Source organism: Chamaea fasciata, unplaced genomic scaffold (assembly GCF_029207755.1).
Source record: "Chamaea fasciata isolate MVZ Bird 193981 ecotype frontalis unplaced genomic scaffold, bChaFas1.0.hap1 SCAF_7, whole genome shotgun sequence".
Classification (NCBI taxonomy): Eukaryota; Metazoa; Chordata; class Aves; order Passeriformes; family Sylviidae; genus Chamaea; species Chamaea fasciata.
The window spans coordinates 59,645,613-59,667,787 of NW_027094092.1; the positions used below are offsets into that span (position 1 = coordinate 59,645,613).

The window sequence follows — 22,175 nt, forward strand, 5'->3', positions numbered from 1 at the left end:
ATTCCGTGGGAAGGAATGAAGAGCAGAAAGAGCAAGTTAGCAGATTGCCACCTAATGACCTCCTCAGTACAAAATGTATGGGATAATGACAGTTACATTGCCAAGAAATAAAGAAATTCAAATTGGTTCTCAAAGCTCCGTGGCTAAAATGGGATATTATCATAAAATCATCAGGTCTGTATGAGAACAAGGAGTTTAACCTTTCAGGCATGGCTAATATCTGCATAGGATAAATGAGTTTAGAAATTCATATCCCTTGTTTATTTCTATGAAACAGTAATATATTTATTCCTCTTAGCACAATATTTCTCTTAGCACAACAAAATCAGGAGCCATCAGGAATTTGGCTGGAAAACACCTGACTAGAGTGTTTTATCTGAAGTGACATCACAACACTTTAAAATCTTGGCGTTACTCAAACGCACCGAGACCCTCATGGTGACCTGAATATTGTCACTGGGAGGCGCATGCAGCACGTTAAGGAAACCCATTCTGGCTGTAACTTACCTGGCTCAGGTAACACCTGCAGAGGTGCCCAGCAAACCCAGGACTGCTACTCGGGTTCCTCAAGGGCCCATCATCGCTCCTGTTGTTATTTGAGCTCCCGAGATTAGGCCCAGGCTGTAGCCAAGCTTCCTAAATTTTGTATTCACACCCAGGACAATGGAAATCACAAAGGTGCCAGTCCAGATGCTCCGAGGAGCAAACAAGTGTTGTTTCAGGTATGGAGTAAGAAAAAAAACCCGAATTTTAGTTGAAATGATGACACTTCTAAACTCACTTTCTCCCTAAAACTCGTGTTTCAGCATGGCTCACATCATTGGACTATATCCTGGCATAAGGTAAAATTGCTGAATGTCCTCAAATTCCACTGCCATGGGAGGAAAAGTGGAGTAAGAAAAGTCAGCAAACACCGAGGACTGCATTGGACTGGACTCTGTACACTCCACAGACCTGAGCTCCTGTGGTTCCGTTTAATTGGATCCTTTTCAAACCATCACTTTGGCGGTGCTCAATAACCTCCATGCTGATCTTTTATTACCTCCAGCAAATAAATGACCGCGGGATTAGGCTGGGCGGTCAATATTTGTAACCTTTGCTGTAACCTTTGTCAGCCTGTGCAGAAACGGGGGGTGACTTTTCCCCGACTTCTCTCCAATCTGGGACGCCCACAGCCACTCACTCTGATCGTTGCCGTGGGGAACAGCTCTGTGCTCTCACTGCGGTGCTTAGTCCATTCGCTGCTGTCTTAAAATCGCATTTCCATACAAAATTACTGATATACCCGTGTAACGTCAGAGGGGAACCCGCATTTCCAGGCTGCTGGAAGGGCACGGCTGTCCTCCACCGCTGACCACCGCTCCTGCTGCTCAGCACTTTCCCCTTTCCAAACACTTTTTTTTTTTCTTCTTTTTTTCCCCTATCCAAACGCCGTCCCCATTTTCGCAGTGCCACCAAGCGGATGGTTCCCCCGTTAGCATTTGAATTTCCCAGGGTACCGCTCATAAACAAACACAGGATTTCTCCAGTAGCTGAGAACGGCGTTAAACATCCCAGCAAACCGCGGGGTTGGTGCGATGCGGGTATGGCAGCGTCGTTAATAAAAACCACTCTAATAATAATGTGTTTGTGGCCCTTTCAGAACAGCGGAGACGCGGCTTCGGCTCCTGAGGAGGCGGCACAGTGCGGGTATTAAGGTGTGGACGCAGACCTTGTGGGCTCCTGGAGTGAGTGCAGGGGAGGACGACAGCGGGACCGGAGCATGTCTCTGATGAGGAAAGGCTGGGGGAGCTGGGGCTGATCCCTGTCTGTCAGTGTCGGCAGGGACGGCTCAAGATAGCCCAGGTTCTGTCCTCAGAGATGGACCAGCAATGGCACCAGGGGAACGAGCAGGAACTGATGCCCACAAGTTCCACCTGAACATGAGGAAGAACTTTCCCAGCTCTGAACAGAGGCCAGAGGTGATGTGGAGTCTCCCTCACAGGGGACACAATCCTGTGCCCTTGGCTCTGGGATGACCCTGCCTCAGCAGGGAGATTGCACCAGACGAGCCATTGGCGTCCCTTCCAGCCTTGTCCGTTCTGGGATTCTGTGGGTGCTGGGAGGGATCATCACTGTCCCTGGGTCCCGGTGTGAGTGAGGGCTTTGCAAGCCCAAACCGGTGCCAGGTGACCGCCGGGTTGGGCTGTCCCCGGAGCCAGGTGACCCCCGGGCACAGGTGACCCCCGGCGCCACCTAAGGGCCCCGAGCCCCGCGGGCCGCCAACAGCAGGTCTGGCCCCCGCGCCCTCAGCGGCTTCCCCTCCCTCAGTCCGCCAGCCAATGAGCGGCAGGCGCGGGCGGGGAAATTCCCCGAATAGCCAATAGAAATTAAGAGCGGCCATCGGGCTACCAATAAGCAGACCGCTGTGGTGTTGCGGCGCTGCCAATCACAGGCCGCGGGTGAGGCCAATGGGAGGTGGCTGTCCGGGGCTGGCCAATGAGGGTTGGCGGGTGAGATTTGAAAGCGAGGCGGGGCGCGTGGAGGGCGCTGCGCGGGGCCGGGGCCGGGGCAGGTAATGGCGGGCCCGGCGGGATTGGGGGGCCTGGGGCGGGGTTGGGGAGTCCTGGAGGGGTTTGAGGGCTCCGAAGGACCTAGACTTCCCGGCAATGTGCTCGCTAAGGGGTCCCGGAGGGCGGTCTCGCCTGGCGGAGGGCTGTCAGCGGTGCTTTTGCTCTGGGTTGGGCTGGGAGCAGCCGAAGGCGCTGGCGGGAAAGGGGCTGAGGGGACGGTCCTGAGGCGGCCCCACACCGCGGGGTCTGGGGGTGAGCCCCACAGGCTGCTCCGAGCCCCGCGGCCAGGCTCGGAACTGTTGAGTCCGGGTTTTACCCAGTCTCTACCCGCTTTAAACGTAGCGATGTTTACTCTTCCTTCTCTCTTTTCTCACTGTTCAAGCTAAAAAAGCACCGAAATGTTTCGATGCTCATATTGTCTTTTGGTTCTTAGCGTGTTGCTGGTCAAAATGTCTCCTTTCCTTCGCTTTATTTATCAAAATAAACGATCAGCTTTAATTGTTGGCGCTGTATGTTAGCCAGTCACAAATCTTTTGCGTAAGCCCTCTGTCCCTTTCTTGCTGATAGTCTTCACTTGAGTTTATGCCAATTTAAACACCGATTAATCTTCTAGGCTCCTGTTTGCCAAGATACTCCACGGGCACAGTAACCTGGGAAGAAAAGGAGACAGGTATTTTTGTTCTAAACGCATCTTTGGGATATTGAGCATGACACACATTTTTGATGAGCCCACAGATATCACTGATAACCTTGCTGTACTTAACGTGTCTAAGGGTAAATTTAGGAACTTTGTCCTGGAAAAGGATGAGTGTAGAGACTTAACTGCTGCTTTGAGGAGTATTTATCATCCACTGGGCTCAAAAGCCTGCTGCTTCTAGGACACAGATAGTAGAGGTGTATTCCCACTGTTTTCTTTATGGCTTTCTGTAATGCCTTGTAATTACTAACAATTCTGTAATGACTAATTCTGTAATTACTAGCAGGATCAGTTCACATATGATTGTTGGAGATGCTCATGAATTAACCTCCCTTAATCCCTTAAATGTAAAGCAGGGCAAACAAGACCTATGAACTGCAGTGGAGTTTTTTGCACTCATCATTAAGTGGCATTTTTAATCAAGTTCTGAAAGCTGGAGTGTAAGATATTCACAAATCAGGTGGTGCTGGCATGAACCAGCTCTTCCAGGATTGTGTGGAAGAGATCCAGTCCCTGATTTGAGTTTGGATTTTTATTCCCCTTTGCTCTTTAACTTCCATGGACTGTTTTTTCCTCTCCTGCAGCACTGAACATATCAGAAAAAAAGGAGCAAAATGCACTGATTTAGGCTTCTGTCCAGTATCTGTTCTAAGCAATTCCAGGAGGTTGTGCAGGTGCTGTTGGTGCTGTGCAAGTTCCCCCCTCCACGAGGTGGGGAACAGGAGGCTGCCACTGCCAGCACTGATGGCATCTAGACAGGCTTGGGCTGTATTCCTTCTTCCAACAGCTCAGGTTCTCTCCTTGGCTGCTTTTCCCATGTGTAAATATGTAGTTTATTTCTGCATTATTTCTATTTCACTGCTTTTTCTTCTAACATTTGGGTTTCCCAGGCTGCTGGTTGGGTTTTTGGCTTTTGGTAGCACATAGATGGGAAGGGGATGGGGACTTTAAGAAATCCTGTACACCCATTGTCAAGGCTTTTCAGTTCAGTTCGCTGATGGTTCCTTCATGCTGTCCTGAAATGAGGAGCCTCAGTAAATGACTAATTAACCAGTGAGTTAATAACTGTTGGGTATTTAGTTTAGCTCTGTCCCCCTGCTTACTGTGAAGCTGCTTCCTGTTAGTGGTGGAAGATGAGATGTGTGAAAGACCATGGCTGAGGTGGAAAACCCTTGACAAGTCAGGTTTCAGTGGGGATGCAGGGGATAACAGAATTCCAGAAGGATTTGGGTAGGAAGGGACCTTAAATCCCGTCTTGTTCCCATTCCCTGCCACGGGCAGGGACAACTTCCACTAACCCAGGTTGCTCCAAGCCCCATCCAACCAGGCCTTGAACACTTCCAGGGATGGGGCAGCCACAGCTTCTCTGGGCAACCTGTGCCAGGGCCTCAGCACCCTCACAGAGAAGAGTTTCTTCCCAATATCCCATCTAACCCTGCCCTTTGTCTGTTTACCTCCATTCCCCCTTATCCTGTCACTCCAGGCCCTTTTCCAAAGTCCCCGTCCACCTCTCCTGGAGCCCCTTTAGGTACAGTCAGCAAACCAACTGACAGTTGGCTTAAGGCTTCCTCAGGTTAAAAAAGATGGGAAAAAATGCTGGTTTGAAATAACCACTATTGTGTTGCAGCTACATCCTGGTTCTGTGTACTCTGCTGCAAAATTCCTTGCTATCAGATAGGTCTAATCTAAATGGAATGTTGCTTCCAAGTATTGTCCTTGCAGCCTTGTCATTTACTTGCTCATCTCCTTAATGTGGAAAACAGGTGTGGAGGAAGGAGCCCAGCCAATCCCAGGCATGGGTGCAGTGTCCCCTCACTGTGTGTCAGACTTGGTGACTGCTCAACAACCAAAGTGGGATGAATAAAAAGAACAAGAAATTGCTGAAAAAGTCATTGCTGAAATTGTCATTTGAGTTTTCTCTGGTCACATATGGAAATAAAGAATTCAGGGCCTTGCTCATAATGTGCAAACTAACAAAAATGGGAAAGGAATGGTGACAGTGTTTTCCTAATCCCTGTGCTTGTTGTCTAAGGTCATCAGGATGGCTGCCACCTCCCAGTTTGCCAGTAGGTACAAGAAGGATTTGAGCACAGAAGCCCTGAGGACCAAGGTTGCCCGCAGGAAATCCATCCTGCAGAAGGAGAACAGGCACAAGCTCTTCCAGAAGGGCCGGCAGCTGGGGCTGGCAGATGTCAACGTCCAGCTCTCCAAGGAGAGGGGAATTTCCGAGCTCAAGGAAACCAGGGAATTGTGCTCTCAAGAGAACAGCAGTGTGAAACAGAGTAAGTCAAGATTTGCCTTTTTGTAGACTTTTTTTTCTTTTTAAATGTTAAAAATTTTAAGTGGGTTTAGTAGCGTTATCACAGGAACCTAATAGCAGTTAACATTTTAATTTGACCAAAAAGTTTAAGATTTAAAACCCTATCAGCTTTTCCAAGTGTTAAAATCAAGACAATAAAAGCTTGATACAGCTGTACCCTCCTCACTACTCCAGTGGTATGAATGAAGCTTTGCTCTGATTTGTCTGCAGCAGCTAAAGGAAGAATGCCTTTTGTTGTTAACATTCAATAGGCAATGCCTTTATGATTGCTTTGTCCTTTGAGATGTGAAAAGCTCCAATCTAAAATACCATCTCACATCTAACTGATGCCTGTCATGTGCTTAGCAATGGGCAGTTTTATATTATATATACAATTATTAATGGGTAAATGTGTAGTATGATCTTATTTTGCAAATGGTTAGTTTTTGGCAACTTGTTTTGCTCTCCGAAAATAGGGCCTGCAGATATGCTGAATTCTGCCCCTTGGCTCTCCTGGATGCTTGTGGTCTAAGAAATTAAGTTAATATTTTAAGGTGTTAACAGTTTTTTTTTCAGAAATACTTTCACCTTTAGTATTTTGATAGCAGAAGATTATTGCAGGATAGTAATTTTTTGAAGATTATTGGAATGCAGTCTGTATGTAATACTATCAAATATGAAATTTAATACATTTGTCTTGATTATCTTTCATAAATATCAACTTTAGGTGGGTATTAATTTTTCAGGTAGACATAATTCAAGTTTGGCATCATCTTAAGCTTTTATTCTTTCATTTAACTTCTGCTTCATTTATTCTCAGCCTGAGTTGGACTTTGGTATCTAAAGCTTGGTTTTCAATGACATTGCAAGTGTTTAAATAGAAAAACTGGTACAAATCAACCAAATAAGAAGGTGAAGTGTTAATTTTCTTACCAGTAACCTTGCAAGCCTGTGAAATGGGAGTGAATTGGTAGTAATCCTCAGGTGGATATTTGGGGAGATCAATTTGCAAGCTGAAATTTACCCCTGAACTCCCTTTTAGTGGGAAGGGCTAAAACAATTTAGATATTCCAGTCGGTTCCGCTCTTGGATTTACATTCCTCTTCTACCTGGGAAAAGTTGATTGGAAATTCCTGACTTCTCATTGGCTCTGAAGCATCCTGATGATGTTATAACTTGCCTGCCTTGCATGTCTGCTGCAGAGCAAGCCCCAGATGCAGCCACCAGGAGGATGAACGAGCGCAGGGAGATGCTGCAGCGCTACAAGGAGGAGAAGGCGCTTCGCAAACTGCAGGAGCAGAGAGAGAAAGCCAAGAAAGGGGTGTTCAAGGTTGGCCTCTACAGACCACCTGCACCTGGATTTCTTGCACTTGCTGCTGAGGAACCAGCAGTAGCAAAGCCAAGAGAGAAGGAAAGCAGGGTAATGTTTCATACCTAAATTAATTGCATCTGTGAACTCTGCTTCAGTTGCTGTTTGTGTACAAGATGTGTGTGTTATTCCAAACAAGCTGTTTGTTTTGCAAATGCTTTACTAATGTTTGTTATGGTAGGGGAGTAATTTGGCTCATTCTCTTTTTTTTTTAAACAAAGCTAGGAATAGTACTAATGATATATGGATTTTTGTATTTGTGACTGTGTTCAGTTCAAAAACTGGAATGATTCATCCACAAGTGAAAGAGCCTATGTTATTTTAGAACTAGTGACTTGTTCATATTTAGTCAACTCAGCTTTGAAAGCTTTCCAGATTGCACACTTGACCCATTTTGCACAGACATATTGCTTTTCACACTTATGCTTCTTGCTCAGTCTCTCAGTGACAAGGGGAAAGAGGAGTTTGACTCTCATTTCCTTGGGGATGTTTCCAGGCAGCTCCTGCTTTCTCTGGAAGGATTACTCGATCAAAAGCCAAGATCCAAGAAGGAAAAACTATGATACCGACTCTGATCCCAACTGCATCTAAGTCTTCTACGGTTTGTTTTATATATTTAAACTTCAGTGCATAAATTTAGAGAAAGGGATGCAATTTCAGACTCTTTACATGTTTTATTAGATCAGTGTAAGCAGAAAAGAGCACAGGTTTTCCAGATCTGTTTTTCAATCAAGTTTTTCAAGATATTTCAACTGTTGCTTAAATATTTTTCTTCACTCTTTCTCTGACCATTTATTAATTAGTTGAATAATGCATGGTAACATATCCCTAAACCAATCCGTTTTAAGTTATCCTTAATGTCCCTGTACCTTTTGAAGCCCCCTGTGGCAAATTATATGACTTTTTCCTTTACTGTAGTCTAGGCTAGATGGATGAGGAAAGAAATCAGGCTACTGAATTTCTGGAAGTCTGATACTTCACAAAAAAACTTGATTTTTTCTTGTAGGTCAGTGCCCACGGTCAGAGCCTGCGCTCCACACGGGCAGGACATAAAGAGATGAATACAGTCAAAGTGGCTGAAAAAGAGAAAGGTATGGAAATTAACCGGGAAGTTGGGGTTTTGGGGGGGAAAGATCCACAGTACATTTTTGGGTGTAGGAAGGAAGCAGGAGATTTCAAGGTGGCCATTGCTACCAAAGGCAGCAGCTGGCAGATTATCAAGTGTGTGGCTCCGGGGGGGTCACATGAAGCTTGTTCCCTCCATAGGCTGGGGGAAATGGAATGCAGAATCCTGAGAGTCCTGCTTACTGATTATTCCCCCTAGGAGATGGAAAAGAAACAGGTCAGTGGGCAAATTGCACAGCTGCCAGATGCCTCAGATCCTGGAGCTGTGCAGAGGTTTCTGTTTGCCTCAAGAATAATATCACAGGTAGTGGCTGCTGTTAGAAAAGAGCAAGTGCCTTCTGTTTCTGTCACTTTTTCTGCCACATTTACAGGTATTTCTTAAGAAAACAGCGATTAAAAAAAATAAAACCCACACCAACCTGTGCTACTTTTAAGGGATTATAATACTTGGATCAGAAACTCTTCCTCATAGCTCAATGGTATCCTTAAGTAGATACAATCAAGTCATGTGGAATATTGATGTTAATGCAAAATATTCAGTAATGCAGAGTGAAATGACTTTCACATCATTAATCAAATCAGCAAGCAGCAGACCTTTATTTAAATAAATTTCAGTAGTGCCTTTGGTGAATACTGAGAAGATATATTATTAGTGTTTGATATAACAATTAAAATGCTTAATTTTTGCAAAATGTTCATCCATTAATTTTTTTCTTTTTCTACATCCATTTATTTTTTCTTTCTAAAACTGATTATTTCTTTTGTACTGAACCAAGGATATGCATTATATCTACTTAAACTTCACTGCCCGTGGCAGGGTGGTTGGAATGAGGTGATCCTTTAAGTACCTTCCAACCCTAAGCATTCTGTGATTCTATGAAACACCAATATAAAAATGTTTGGGAAGTGAATGTTTGATAAATCCAATGTTGTAGTTATTTACCCAGTAATTTTTTCCCAACTTTTCATTCTAGCTTCTACAGAGTCACAGCTTGACATTAAAGACAGGAATAGCATTAACAGGAACCAAGTGGGGATTTCACACACAGAGGGAATGGAGTAAAGAGCTCCCAAGAAATTTGTCTGTGCAGGAAAATGCTGTCATTTTAAAAGCCTGTTAGAAACAGTGCTAAAATACAAAGATGAAAATGATTAAGATGGATAACATGGTGCATGAACTTGTCATGTTTTATAAAATATTTCAGAGCAAATTAGTCCTGAGAGTACTTTGTTAGATTGCATTAAATTCTGACCTTGGAAATCTTTCATATAATGGCCAGGGCATCACTTTATTATACCAATGGTTTGCTTAAGCTTCCAGCTGTGCAAATAACCATGGCAAAGATATTACTCTAAAAAACTTCATCTGTAAAACAGGGAGGGCCTGGACTCTGGTTGCAGGGAGCAGTGGGAAGCATTCCTTAAGCACACTGGTACCTTGATGTAAAACCAGCTCCAGGCAGGATCCCTCAGTGTTTTGCCTGGATGCCAAGGCCAGGCTGTGCACTGAACTGATCAAAAGCACCCAACCCTGTTCATTCTGGCAAACCCCTGCAATTGATAACTGCTGGTGCATTTTTCTGATTTCTACAAAATGGAAACTTGCAGTTATTGCTTGAGTGCAGCTCCTTATTAAACTTGGAATCTCTGGGATTAATCTCTCTTGCAGTGTTGCAGACTGCAGCCCAACCAGCCCCAAGTGTGAGAGTCACCAGAGCAGCTGCCTCTGCAGCCAGGCAGGTGCTGAAACCAACTGCTGCTACTGCTGGTAAGTGAGGCAGGGTTGTGTAGCTCAGCTGTACCTTAAACTGCATTGGAGTCATGCCAAATTATCATCTGAGAAAAGGATTAAATGCTGGATCACTCAGACTCTTGTCTGGAGCTCTAGTGCGGTATCTACATCAACATTTTGAAACCAACGCTGGACAGTTTCCCACAAAACCCATCAATGTGGAGCATCCATGTCCACATGGTCATTACAAACTCAAAGAACAAAGCCAGAACTGGTAAAGATTGGCACTTTGGTGTGTGGCTGTTTATGGCCATGTAATCACTAAATGTGTAGGCAGGAACATCTCTGGAAGAGATGAGAGCCTTTGTTCTTCAGGTTAGGAATTTCTCTTTGTGTTTGCCTGTTTACTAGAATTAAATCCACCAACAGAATTCCTATGCCATATAGAAATAAAAAATCTTAACTCAAATTGGCTTGACACTTTTCAGCCTTTTAGGAGATTAAGTGACTTTTATTTTTACTATATGGCAACATCTAAAGATTGATGACTTAATGAATCTGTTTTCTTGGTGATACATCTGTTACTAGGCTGTTAAATCCTAGGCCAGGTTTTCTTTTGAATGAAACTTTTGCAATGCCATTTCTTCCCTTTAGCCGCCTCCCACCCAAAAGAAATAAAAACAGTCTCTCCCTGTCTTTAGCAACTGGATTTTTATGGCAGTGTTTTGGTGAAAGATTACATTAATCAGATGCCTTTTTGACCTCTGGCCGTGTCTCTTTTTGCAGGTAACCAATCCCAGAGAAAGACAGCAAATGTAGGAAAGCAGAAGAAAGCTGTCAAACCTGATCCCATAAAGGTAGGTCATGTAACAGTTGAAATGGAAAAGCAGTAAAACTTTTTTAAGAGCCAATAACTGTGTCATTGTAGCTGAACTGCTCGAGCATGACAGCAGTAATTTCACTAATAAACTAGAATTTGGGAAGGAGTTGTATGTATTGAGTATTGATGCTGCCATATTTTAAATATTAGGATCAAATTTAGTGCTCATGTAGAATCGCAGAATACTGTGAGTTGGAAAAGACCCAAAAGGATCATCCCAACTCTCCTGGCCCTTCACAGGACAACCCCAAGAATCCCACCATGGTTATGGATGTGACTGATAGGTGATGTGATTACTAATCAAGATCTGGACAATGATTTAAAATAGACAAGAATTTCCTGCATTACATATATCTGATATTTTAACTAGTCAAAAAAAACCACCCCAAAACTGCTTTGCTGGTTTAATCAAGCAGCTGTAAATTTTGTCCAGCTCCTTTCTTTTCGAAGTGTATTGTGAATGGATCCTTTTCCTGCTCAGAAGGAATAGCTTAGAAGCTAAGAAATAAATACAGTTTTAGGTTCTGAACCACTAAAAAATAAAGCTGGAAATGCTATTCTCTGCAAGGTAGAACACTATTCGCTGCATGATTTACAGCTGAGGGCAGTCATTGTGGTTCTTGTTGTCATCACTTCCAGAATTTTTAATGCATTCATATGCACACAGTTCTGTGCAAGAGCTATCCATGATTTTTTCCTTCTTTTGCTCCACTCTTCCCTCTCACACCTCCCATCTCCACCTTGTTCCTGTAACTGCAGCTGTGCTTTAGTGTGTTTGAGATGGTGCAATCACACCCAAACAGAAGGTAAGAGCACTTGTGTCTTCCTTGGACAAACACCTCTTCTCAGGCAGGAATCCTTACCAGTTGCTAAACTCTTGCTGTAACCACAGGCAGCTCATTTGAAAAGCTTGGTTAAAAGCAAAATTCAAGGTTTACATTCCTAGCAGAGGTGACTGAAGTATAACAAGACTTTCAGTGGTTTGAAGATGCATATTTTCTTGAAAAACACCCAAAGTTTTTCTGCCTGGCTTGAGCTAACAATCTCAATTGGGCATCTCAGAAATGTGTTTTGTGTGACTATCTGGTCACTCATCTCATAAGAATGTGAATTATTGTTTAATTTTTTCTCCTCTTTTAATGACATTCTGTGGTACTAACTGCACTTGCCTTGGGTTGCATTCCTCAGCTATCAGCCTATTCCAGCTTGTTTTTCAGTCTTTGGGTTGGAGTATGTGCATAAACTATGATTATTCAACAGGCCTAGTTGGATTTAGAGCCAATAGTTCTGCTCTTGAGGATTTTACCACCTTAAAGCTTTCTTTTTCTAGCAGTGGGAGCAAGCATTTGCCAATTTTAATTATTGTTCTGGTAGGTGAGGTGTTCTGCTTTAGGCCCTGGGGTGGATTGTTGCATTCTTTGTAGTGAAGTGTTATTTGTGTCTCTAGAATGATTTGCAGGTATCAAAAATAATGGGACTTTTTGGTAACTCATCACTTCTGCCCAGGTGTGCTTTTTTAGGAGCTGATTTACCTTAAGCTGGTCCCTTCCTGATGGCTTTCAGACACTCATGTTATAATTCAGCCCATGCCTATTGCAAATGCATGATGGATTTGATGATTTGCTTTGTCTGTCTATGCTGTTACAGGTAATTTCTTCTAAACATGAAGTGGAGACAAATACTGGAGTGGATCCAGGAGTGAAAAGTTCTGCAGCTGATTCCAAACACTCAGTGCCAGTAGAACTTCAGCAAGAACAAACCTCAGTGGAAAACAACAATTTTTCTCCAAGGAGACCCAGAACACGCTCCTTTGCACCTCAAAACTTTGTGTTTCAGCCTCTGAGTGGATTGGCAACCTACACTGTGACACCCATGTCACCTTCAAGGGCAGATGCTTTTTTGACACCCAGTGCTGTGTGGAATTTTTCAAAATCTCCAGTGTAAGATTCCTCCTTCTAATGGGGCCTAAAATGCAAGTGAACCTCTCTGTGGGGATGCAAAAAACCATTTTTCTGTAGAGAGATGTATTTTGTAACGAAGTGTTGTGGTGTTGTAACACCTGATCCTTATGTGGTTTCTATCATTGCTTAAATATGGGCTTAACACAACAGCAGATAGGGATATAATCCATAATTCTGTCCATGCTTGGGGAGCAGCTGTCAAGGACTCTGCCCTCTTTCTATCTGCACAGATTTATTTATTTGAGTTCTTTGGTGTTGTGTGGAGGTTTGCCTTCTAAACTGTGCATTTCTGTGAAATTTGCCATATTTGATGTCACTTTCTCAATGTGTCTTAACTAAATGTACTTGGGTTTGTTTCCAGCAAAATATTCGAAAAATCCAGTGAAACTAAAGCACCAAGGCCTAATTTAAAAAGTCAAACTTCACCTTCTGTTAAAGGCATTCAAGGGCAGCAAATGACCCCAAGTTTGAAAGGAGGAGGTAGGAAATTCACGTTTTGTTTATTCTAATGCTTTGGATTCTCACCAGGTTCTGATCAAAATCCTTTCATGTTTTTCAGCAGGTGAAACAGATGAGAGAACTTCCACTCAGACATCAAACCAAGCAACTCCTGTCCCAACAGCACTTGCAGTGAAGTCAGATGATACAGGAGAGCAAGAGCATGATGTGCCCTATTTCAGGTTTGGATTCACTTGTTTCACTTCCCTGCTGTCCATTTGAAGGTTCTTAATACAAATAATGAGATTTCTTCTAAAGATCAGCTTAATTTAATAGTGATTGGTGTCTGCCAGCTGTGACCTGAGCAGGCAGACATTCTTGTCTTCCTTTTTGTGCCTTGAGTGCAAGGAGAGAATGTAAAATTCTGGAGACCAACACCATGTCCTGAGGATCATGAGTTTGAAAGCAGCACAGAGGAAATCGCCCCTCAGCCACTCAGCAAAATAAAACAGTTTAATCTTCAGCTCAAAAACTGTGGCTTCTCTGAGAGCAGAATGATAGTAGCCATTAAGAGCCACAAGTCAGGAAAAATCTCCAAGTCCTTCTTTTTTCACCGTCCCTGTATTTTCAGAAACATTCTTCGGACTGAGACGGAGAGGCTGCTGTCTCAGTGCCTGCAGTGGGAAGGAAACCTCGAGCTGGACATTCCAGAGGATGGTAAGAGTGAGCTGCAATAGGCACTAGAAGGGGGAATGGGATAGAAGGAAGGACATGTGTCTTCTGTTTGCATAATAGCAGAAAACAAAATCTGCAGAGCCGTCCTAGAGAAAGTTTAGAGGTGTATCTGCCCCAAGATACAAAATGTCTCCTATTCCTAAAATTTGTGTAGCACTTGCCGTGATGGTGACTGATGAAGTGAACGAAGTGCACATCAAAATAGTTTTTCTCTTGCCAGGCTGAAGTGTATTTAAATGCATGAACTTTAACCAAGCTGATTTTTAAAACTAAGATTAGTTTTTAATGTGGAATAAGTGCCCTTATCTGGGAAAATAGAGATGACTCCGGAAATACTTACCTTTAAGACTTCAGAGAGTATTTTTTTTTTTTTTTGAAAGAAGCAACTTCAGAGCATTTCTGTGCACAGGAAAGCTCCATCTGCATTGTACTGCAGGTTTGCAATAGATGGGACAACAAGTTGCAGATTCCTCAGACATTTATTTATCCAAGATGTCCTGGATTTTTTTGTCTTTTTTTTTTTGCCAGCTAAAGACCTGATTCGCACCACAGTTGGTCAGACAAGGCTGCTCATAGGAGAAAGGTTCAAACAGTTTGAAGGACTGGTTGATAATTGTGAATTTAAACGAGGTGAAAAAGAAACAACCTGTACAGACCTGGATGGATTTTGGGATATGATTAATATTCAGGTATGTTAGTTGCATGTTAACTTAGTAGGATAATTTGATGGAGTTATTTATGAACCAAGTATTAAAACTTTTTTTTTTTAATATTTAGGTTCTTTTTTTTATTTTTGATGTAAAAAATGCAGGTCCTTATTTTTAACACCTTGTGACAGTGAAAAGTTGCAGCTGGGATACTATGGCTTTTAATTCATGGACCAGTTCTTCTGTTGTGTCTTCTTGTGGCCTGTCTGTCTGTCCCTGGAAGGAATATGTTTGGCCAAATCTTATTCTGTTTTGGAGTGAGGATACAGTCACAGTCTCTGCCTCCCAGTCTTTAAAAAATTCCTGGAGCTCACCTGGAAAGTAGGGGTTCATGCTTCAGTATGAGAATAATGCAGAAACTACAATAACTCTGTTTAGGGCTGAGCTTAGGTGGTAGAAAACCTTCATCTCTTTTCCTTTGTTGATGCTTTCTGTAGTTTCAGAATGAAATATAATCTGAATTATCAAAAGGGCTCTCAACAGTATTTGTAAATCAGCACTCAACAAAGGAGTTTGTAAGTAGTTAAATGCAGAGACAGATTTGTTATGGTCCTGGTCATAGGTTTGGACTTCTCTTCAGGAAGCCTAAGAGTTTGGTCTGCTTCTTCAGAGGTATTTGAGAGATATTTCCTGTGCTTGTTTGGATAAAGGTTATTTTACAATGCATTCTTTTGCTTTCCTTAAATGTGACCAACAGATTGAAGATGTGAATAAAAAATTTGATAATGTGAAGAAGCTTCAAGACAATGAGTGGCAGCCACCTGATGTCCCAAGCAAGGCAGTTGTTAAGGTATGAATATCCCCTAAAGCACATCTTGTGCGGCTTCTTTAGATATATTGAATATTAAGTGAAATTCCTCTCAGGGTGCACCCTTCTCCCTCACCTCTCCCACGTGCACTTGTATTATTTGGTGGGTTTAATCCCAGTTGCCTCTTTTGGCTGGTAAGATTAGAACTAAGAATTAACAATGACTTTTTTGGAGTAGCTGGATTCTATGCTAGTAAGACAAATCTCTTAAATTTAGGATATAAATTTACCCTTCAGATGTAAAACAATTTATCTGGGCCACTGACTTAACTGGAAAGGAAACCACACAGGAATTAGGGAGTGACTGCCAGTTTTGAGCAGGGAGTGCTCAGTGATAATGGTGCCCCATTAAGCCAGCATCATGGGTGGCTTTAAACTGCTGCTTCCCTAAGCACAAATGGATCTGACACTCTCCAAAATAAGTTAGTGCTTACTGCCAAATAAGCTGTAACGTGAATTGTTTTATCTACTCTTTGGTTTGAAATATGTATTTGCTTCTGACTGTGGAGTTGTATTTGCATTGCCTAAATTCTGTGCAGTTCCTTGAGACTGCTTAACTAATCATAACATGGAGATGAAGGTGGGTAAGAAACGTTAGGCATGGGAAAACAGGGAATGTGGTCTGTGGGAGCTGCCCATAAATGCCAGAACGTTTCAGGTGGTACAAAACAAAACTTCCCTTGGAAAACTGAATGCCAAGAGAGACTTCACTGAGTGCCTGGAGTCTGTCTTGTGGTTACACTGTGTCCCTGCCACTAGGAGTCCCTGCATCCCAGTGCTTCCAAAATCTTCCTGAATTTATTAGGAAAAAAAGTTATATTGAGGATTTTTGAACTGCAGATTCATTCGAAAAAAAATTCTTAATGTTGTCATCACAGACTTACCTTAACAGCTGGCTGGTAGCCCAAGAGATGCTGGGGATGTGCAGAGGCCTTGATGTATAAAACTGTAGAATTGTTGAGGTTGGCAAAGTCATCAAGTCCAACCATTCCCCCAGCACTGGCAATGCCACCACCGACCCCTGTCCCCAAGTGCCACATCCACACAGCTTTTAAATCCCTCCTGGGATGGGGACTCCACCTTGCCCTGGGCAGGCTGAACAACCTTTACAGTGAAGATATTTTTTGTGATATCCAATCTAAACCGTCCTCTGGTGCAAATTAAGTCCAGTTCCTCTCATGCTGTTTCTTGTTCCCTGGGAGCAGAGCCCGACCCCCTCCTGTCAGGGAGTTGTGCAGAGCCAGAAGGTTCCTCCTGAGCCTCCTTTTGCTCCTTGCTGTGACTGTGGCAGCAGCACCTGTCTAGAGGCTCATGTGTAGAATTTCCAGGTGTGATGACCCAGCTTTCTTCCCATTCCAGAAAAAAGCAGTTCCAAGTGGAGTGTCCAAACCCAAGGTGGAAGCAGCTGCCAGAACTGCTGCCCAGACCCGCCTGGCTTCTGTGAAAGCAGCCATGAGGGATAAAATGAAGCAGGGGGAAGCTGCTGAGGGCACGCATCAGGAGAGGCTGCCAGAGGCAGAAAAAGTGGCTTTTAAAGGGGGATTTTTCAGGATTGAAAGCCCTGTGAAAAACTTTTCAGGTAGGTGAAGCTTAATCATGGTTTCTGTGACCTGAAAGTGCTGAAGAGAGTTGAATCCATTTCATTGTGCTGTTTATACTGGCTACAACTCCAGTGCCGGTCACACTGTTTCAACCAGTGACTAATTTCATCCAAAGTAAACTCGTGTGCATGAATGTGCTGATTTGAGTGGTTATGGCAGCATGAAATCCCTGCTTAGACAGAGGTGAAATAGCTGGTTCATGTTTTTTCCAGCAGAAATTTAATAATGAAATTCTAATCTGAGCGTTCCCGGATTCCGCTGATGAACATCTTCATCAAAGTCAATGCCAGCTCACATCCTCTAATTGTTGGACAGGAATTGGGATTTTTTTTTTTTTAACTAAACTTCTTGCAGTGCTGTCTTCAAACTGCACATGAAGTCCACCCATAGTCTGTGTTCATGGTTAACAAGATTGTAGCATAATCCAGTTTGCTATAAAAGCTGCTTAATAGTCCAGGTTTTTTAACAGGTACTCAAAATAGAACTTTATATTCAGCATCTTATCTTATTGACATCTATGTGCAGCCAGTATTTCCAGTAATTTTGCTTCTCTCACATTTCTAGTTCATAATTTGATTTTAAATTCCCTTTTTCTGGGCGTAGATCTCTCTTCTCATCACAAAATTAACAATTCTTTTTCATGCGCCTCTTGTTAGTAGGGGGGAACTCCTGAAAAGCTTTGAGCAACACTGGGTTTAAGCCAACTCCAGCAGAAAATCTGTTATGAGCATCAGTTCTGAACCTGTGTCTTTTAAAGTCTATTAAAATTGCCTAATTTGAAAGATGGGAGTTAATCATTTCAATTTCTCCTTGCAAGTGTATGTAAGATTTTCATCTCATATTTGTTTAAGATGATTGAGCAAGCAGAAAACAATTGTGTCCCTGGTTAGAATCGTAATGATCAGGTCATTTCAGCTTCTGGAAACTGCTGTAGGAATGAAACATTAAACACATTTTCCAGCTTTGCTTCCAAGGACCCCTGCAAAACTGGCAAATCCGAGATCTTTGCTCCTGAGCAATCCTTCTCCTCTCTGTGACCCTGAGGATGCACCTGCAAAACAAACCCCATCAGGCCTCAAAGGCTTCCACCCAGCACAAAGCTTGAAAATGGACCAACTTCCCACAGAGGAAACTCCCCCATTGGATCAACTCCCTGATGGTCTTGAACACAGGTAGGCATGTTAAAGCAGCTTTTAATTACCCTTGTACAAATCATTTTAGAGTTGGAACTGAAAGATATGATTTTAAAACCCATTAAAGGTTACCTTTCAATTTGGCAGTGATAAAGTTTTTGCAAAAAGTACTTGTGACTTTTCCTTCCCTTAAGCAAACATTAAGTGCTTTGCCCAAATGTAATTTTGCTGCTGGGGTAGAATTGTTTGCCCAGGAAGTTTGATGTAGCTCGCCTGTGCCAACCAAGGCAGCAAAATTGCAGAACAAATTGTGAGATTAGTTGGACAAGTCAGAAGATGATTGTGAAGGTGATTGATGAAGATGATTGAGAAGAGTGAAAATGTTTTGGTTTCTCTTCCAGCATTTCTGTGGTTGCAGATGAAATGTGTCTGGTTGCTGGCACAGCAGAGGGAAATAAGGTAAGTCATGCATTGTTCATGGATGTGCTTTAAATATTCTGTTATTACTAGCAAAGGAAAAATTGTTTTGATTACCCCAGACACTTGGACTTTTGATAAAATCCTCACTTAGAAATCTTGTGTATTCCTCAGGGCAATGCTTTTTACCTCTGAGTGGACAAAGGTAGGGACTGCTGCAGTTTGGGGACCTTGTCTTGCTCTTCAGAGCTGTATTTTGGAGGTCCTGCCTGCTCCAGGAGGACACTTGTCAGTTGGACAAGCAGTGTTCCTAGAAGTCCACCACCTCCTGGTTTCTGGTGTGGTTCTTTCAAATGCTTGTGCATTTATGGACCCTGACTAAAAGCAACAGCACCCAGTCCTCAGAGCATTGGGCTCTAAATCTCCTTAAAGGTGTAGCAAGAACTAATCCGAGTGTCAGAAATCCATGTCCTGAAATATCTGAGGACTTGGTGACATTGTCTGTGTTTGAGTAGCCTTAAAAAAGCGGGAATGTGGCCTCTGATTTGGATGATCCTGTGCTACCACTCAAAGTCAGTGCTTTGGAGTCAATCATCCTTTAGTAACTTCCATTGGAAACGGAGTCTTTCAATTTTATTTGTTCCTGCTTGGCTCTGGGCATGACTGCAGCAGTCGTTTTCCCTCCCATCCCCCTACGTATATTTTTTTAAAATCCTGGTTACTATTTTTTTATTATGCCTTTTACTTCATCCTTTTTCTACCAAAATGTGAAATTGCTTGTGGGTGATTTCACTCTGGGGGAACATTTCAGTGTTGCTGACAGGTTTTTCTGGTAGAAAAGTCATCAGATAACACTTGAAGTTCAAAACCTTCTTTCCTGTGGAAGAACTTCCTTTGTACTGTCAGAGGGATTTTCAGGCTTTAAAAAGGGTGTTTGGGATATGAGTCACAGCCTTAAACCCTGCCTGTGCCTTGTACAGTGCCTGAAGTTAAAACTCCATCTCTCCTGAACTGTCCATAAAAACTGTGGGTGAGATGTGTGTACTTGGTCTGACATAACAAGGAGTGGCTGGGAACAGAGAAAATCCCTGTTTTCCAGGTTCTGGGAAATTCTAGCAGTGAATCAAAAGCAGTGGATGATATGGAAGAGATGGAGCTGTCTGCTGCAGAGCAAGGGCAAGACATCATCATGTGCAGCCCAGTGAAGGAGACAAACCTTGCTGAGTCTGGAGAGCCACAAATGCATCAGACAGGTGCTTATCTTAGAGCTGCATGGTGCAGTTTGGGTGGCATTGCTGGGGCCTTCTGGTTGTTCTAAGGATTTATGATAATCTGAATATTACTCTTGGAAATCAGTGTCAGCTTGGTTTGTGTGTGCTGTTAGAAAAGCCTCCCTTAGCTGGTGTGACTTAAACACACGTTCCACATGAGCAAACAGTTCCCCTGGACTTCTCTGTACAGTTTCTGAGTGATATGTGAAGGAGAAAGCTAAAATATAAAGAAATAAATACACTTTAGAGTTTGGATTTCTTCTTTTAATACATACAGAAAACAATACAAGTTTTTCAGCTTTGGCAGCATCAGACTAACTTAAAAAAAAATTGTATACTTCTTTTTCAGATGTTTCATGCAGTGATTTGACACTCATTGACAGAAATCCTTTTGATATGGTAAGTTGACCTTGAAGTTTATTTGACTAAGACCTGCTGCATGTTGCAGGACTGTTCACCTTTGCGGCAGACTCAGTTACTGCACAAAGAAAATTAAACTCTTAAAGATGTTATCGAGCCAATTGATGTAACTTCAAATACAAACCACATTCCAGCTGTCTCCTTGCTTGGGCTCACACCAATATTCCTTATTGCACATGATGAGTGTAGGATGAATCAAGACGTTTGTAGCAGGACAATGTCTGATTCTTGTCAGATTGAGCCTTTAAATTGTGTTTCTTACAAATTTCTGTGTAGATATTTACTAACAGCCTTTTTTTTTCCTTCCTGGAATTTTTAAAGTCTACCCCAACTCTTTTTTAATCACTTCAGCAGTTAGGGCTGGAAGTAACACTCAGCAGGGAAAAGCAGGTGTGCAAAAGCTTTCACACTTAATAGAGCTAATAGAATCCTACCTTTGGGTGTAGGATTTCTTGTGAAAAATCCTCTTTGAAAAATGGATTACTGACTGAGTAAAGAGTGCCTGTTTTCAACACGGACCATGTATAATCACTTTTTGTTTTATGCCTGGGAAATAAGCTTGCACAATTACTTTTGGGGGGTATCAGAGTCCTTCTAGTGCTCTGTGGTTTAAGTGCTCCTCAAACACTGACTCCACACTCTGGCTCCTCCCACAGCCAGTGCTGGATGCCGAGCTTCCCTTCACTCCAGTCAAGAGCAAAGCCCAGAAGTTTGCAGCAGCTGAAGTATTCAGTGACCTCATCGTGTTTTCTCCTGTTGGCCCCTCTGGGGATCAATGAAAAGTGACTTTAAATGCTAAATATGTAAATGCTAGCAACAGGAAGCCCACAGAGGGTGTCTGGAACACAGTCTGCTACCCTGGAACTGTGTGGACAGAGGAGGAATACCTGTGGTAATGGATCTGATCATGGGGTTTGTATCATTTTATGGTGCAGCTGTGATGCACCAAGCTCTGCTGTATGTCAGTAGTGGGCTGTGTTCTGGTGATCCCCGCTGTATCCTCTGGCTGTAAATTCTGACTGCAACCTGAAGCATTTTTATCTTGGTATCATTTAACGTATTTGCTGTCTCCTCCAGGTTGTAAAACTGTTCACCTTTAAACTTTTCTATGCTGACCTGACTGACCTCATGATTTATTGTTATTACAAGGTGCCCACCCCACCAGCTGTGCCTGTGCCCTGTTTCTGCTGGGAGGGCACCTGGGATGAGTGAGACCCAGCCTGTTCCCTCCCCAGGACACTCTGCCATGCTCTGGGGGTACCTCTGCACCCTCAGGCTGCAGTGTCTGCTGTGTTATCTCCTGCCTCAGCACCAGCTCTGGCAGTGTTGGATGCAGGCAATTCTTTCCTGGGAAAGTTTTCCTGCTGTTTAACAACCACTGGGTTTGTAGTATCAGAAACTAACTCAGAACAAGGATTTCTAAGTCAGATAATACCTTTTCTTTGTGATGTATTAAAATAGGCATTGATATTATTTCCTTTAAGGAATAAGTTTTCTACTTGTTTTTGGCATGTTTATGTTCAGTCTCTTCTCTCATCTTATTCCTTGTGCATTCCCAATCCAGACTGTGACATGTTTGTGCATAAGGAACATGCCAGTTCTATAGACTCTGGATTTGAGGAGCAGCATTACAGTACCACCAGCTGTTACATTTTTAACAAATACCTCACTGGGCTTCTTGTACCGGTGACCTGAGTGTATGTAACACACACATCCTTCCAGCAGCCTTGATCCCAGACCAAGCAAAGATTTCAGTCCCTCAGCAGAAAGTGTTGCTGCCACTGCCAGGGGAGCTCGTCTGGCTTAACCTGGAAGCTGTGTACTGATTACACTGAATAAAGAGAGGAAGCTGATGTGTGCTGGAATCCATTTTCTTCATTACTAAACTCCAGTTCTAGGGATCCTTTCAGGTATCTTTTAATGACTTTCCTGCTGAGGAATGGTTTGGGTTGGGAGGGAACTCAAAGTCTGTCAAGTTCCAGCCCCTGCCGTGGGCAGAGGGCAGGGACACCTTCCTTGGAGGTTGCTCC

General features: G+C 43.0%; 1 protein-coding gene across 3 annotated transcripts; it reads left to right on the forward strand.

Annotated features, from left to right (window-relative positions):
• The first annotated feature begins 2,440 nt into the window (after positions 1–2,440).
• DLGAP5 (DLG associated protein 5) lies at positions 2,441–21,998 on the forward strand. 3 transcript variants are annotated; one of them, XM_066189100.1, is made up of 20 exons: positions 2,441–2,492; positions 3,166–3,222; positions 5,282–5,531; positions 6,751–6,968; positions 7,414–7,518; positions 7,924–8,008; positions 9,712–9,810; positions 10,561–10,631; positions 12,302–12,594; positions 12,977–13,095; positions 13,175–13,295; positions 13,685–13,770; positions 14,317–14,477; positions 15,193–15,285; positions 16,663–16,882; positions 17,866–18,076; positions 18,439–18,496; positions 19,554–19,707; positions 20,075–20,124; positions 20,802–21,998. In XM_066189100.1, the coding sequence occupies exons 3-20, from the start codon at positions 5,291–5,293 to the stop codon at positions 20,922–20,924; spliced, it is 2,508 nt and encodes an 835-aa protein (XP_066045197.1). In that variant the 5' UTR covers positions 2,441–2,492; positions 3,166–3,222; positions 5,282–5,290; the 3' UTR covers positions 20,925–21,998. The 3 variants fall into 3 exon arrangements, with proteins under 3 accessions (XP_066045197.1, XP_066045199.1, XP_066045198.1); XM_066189102.1 differs by having other exon boundaries at positions 13,178–13,295; XM_066189101.1 differs by lacking the exon at positions 2,441–2,492 and adding an exon at positions 2,537–2,554.
• Positions 21,999–22,175: the final 177 nt, after the last annotated feature.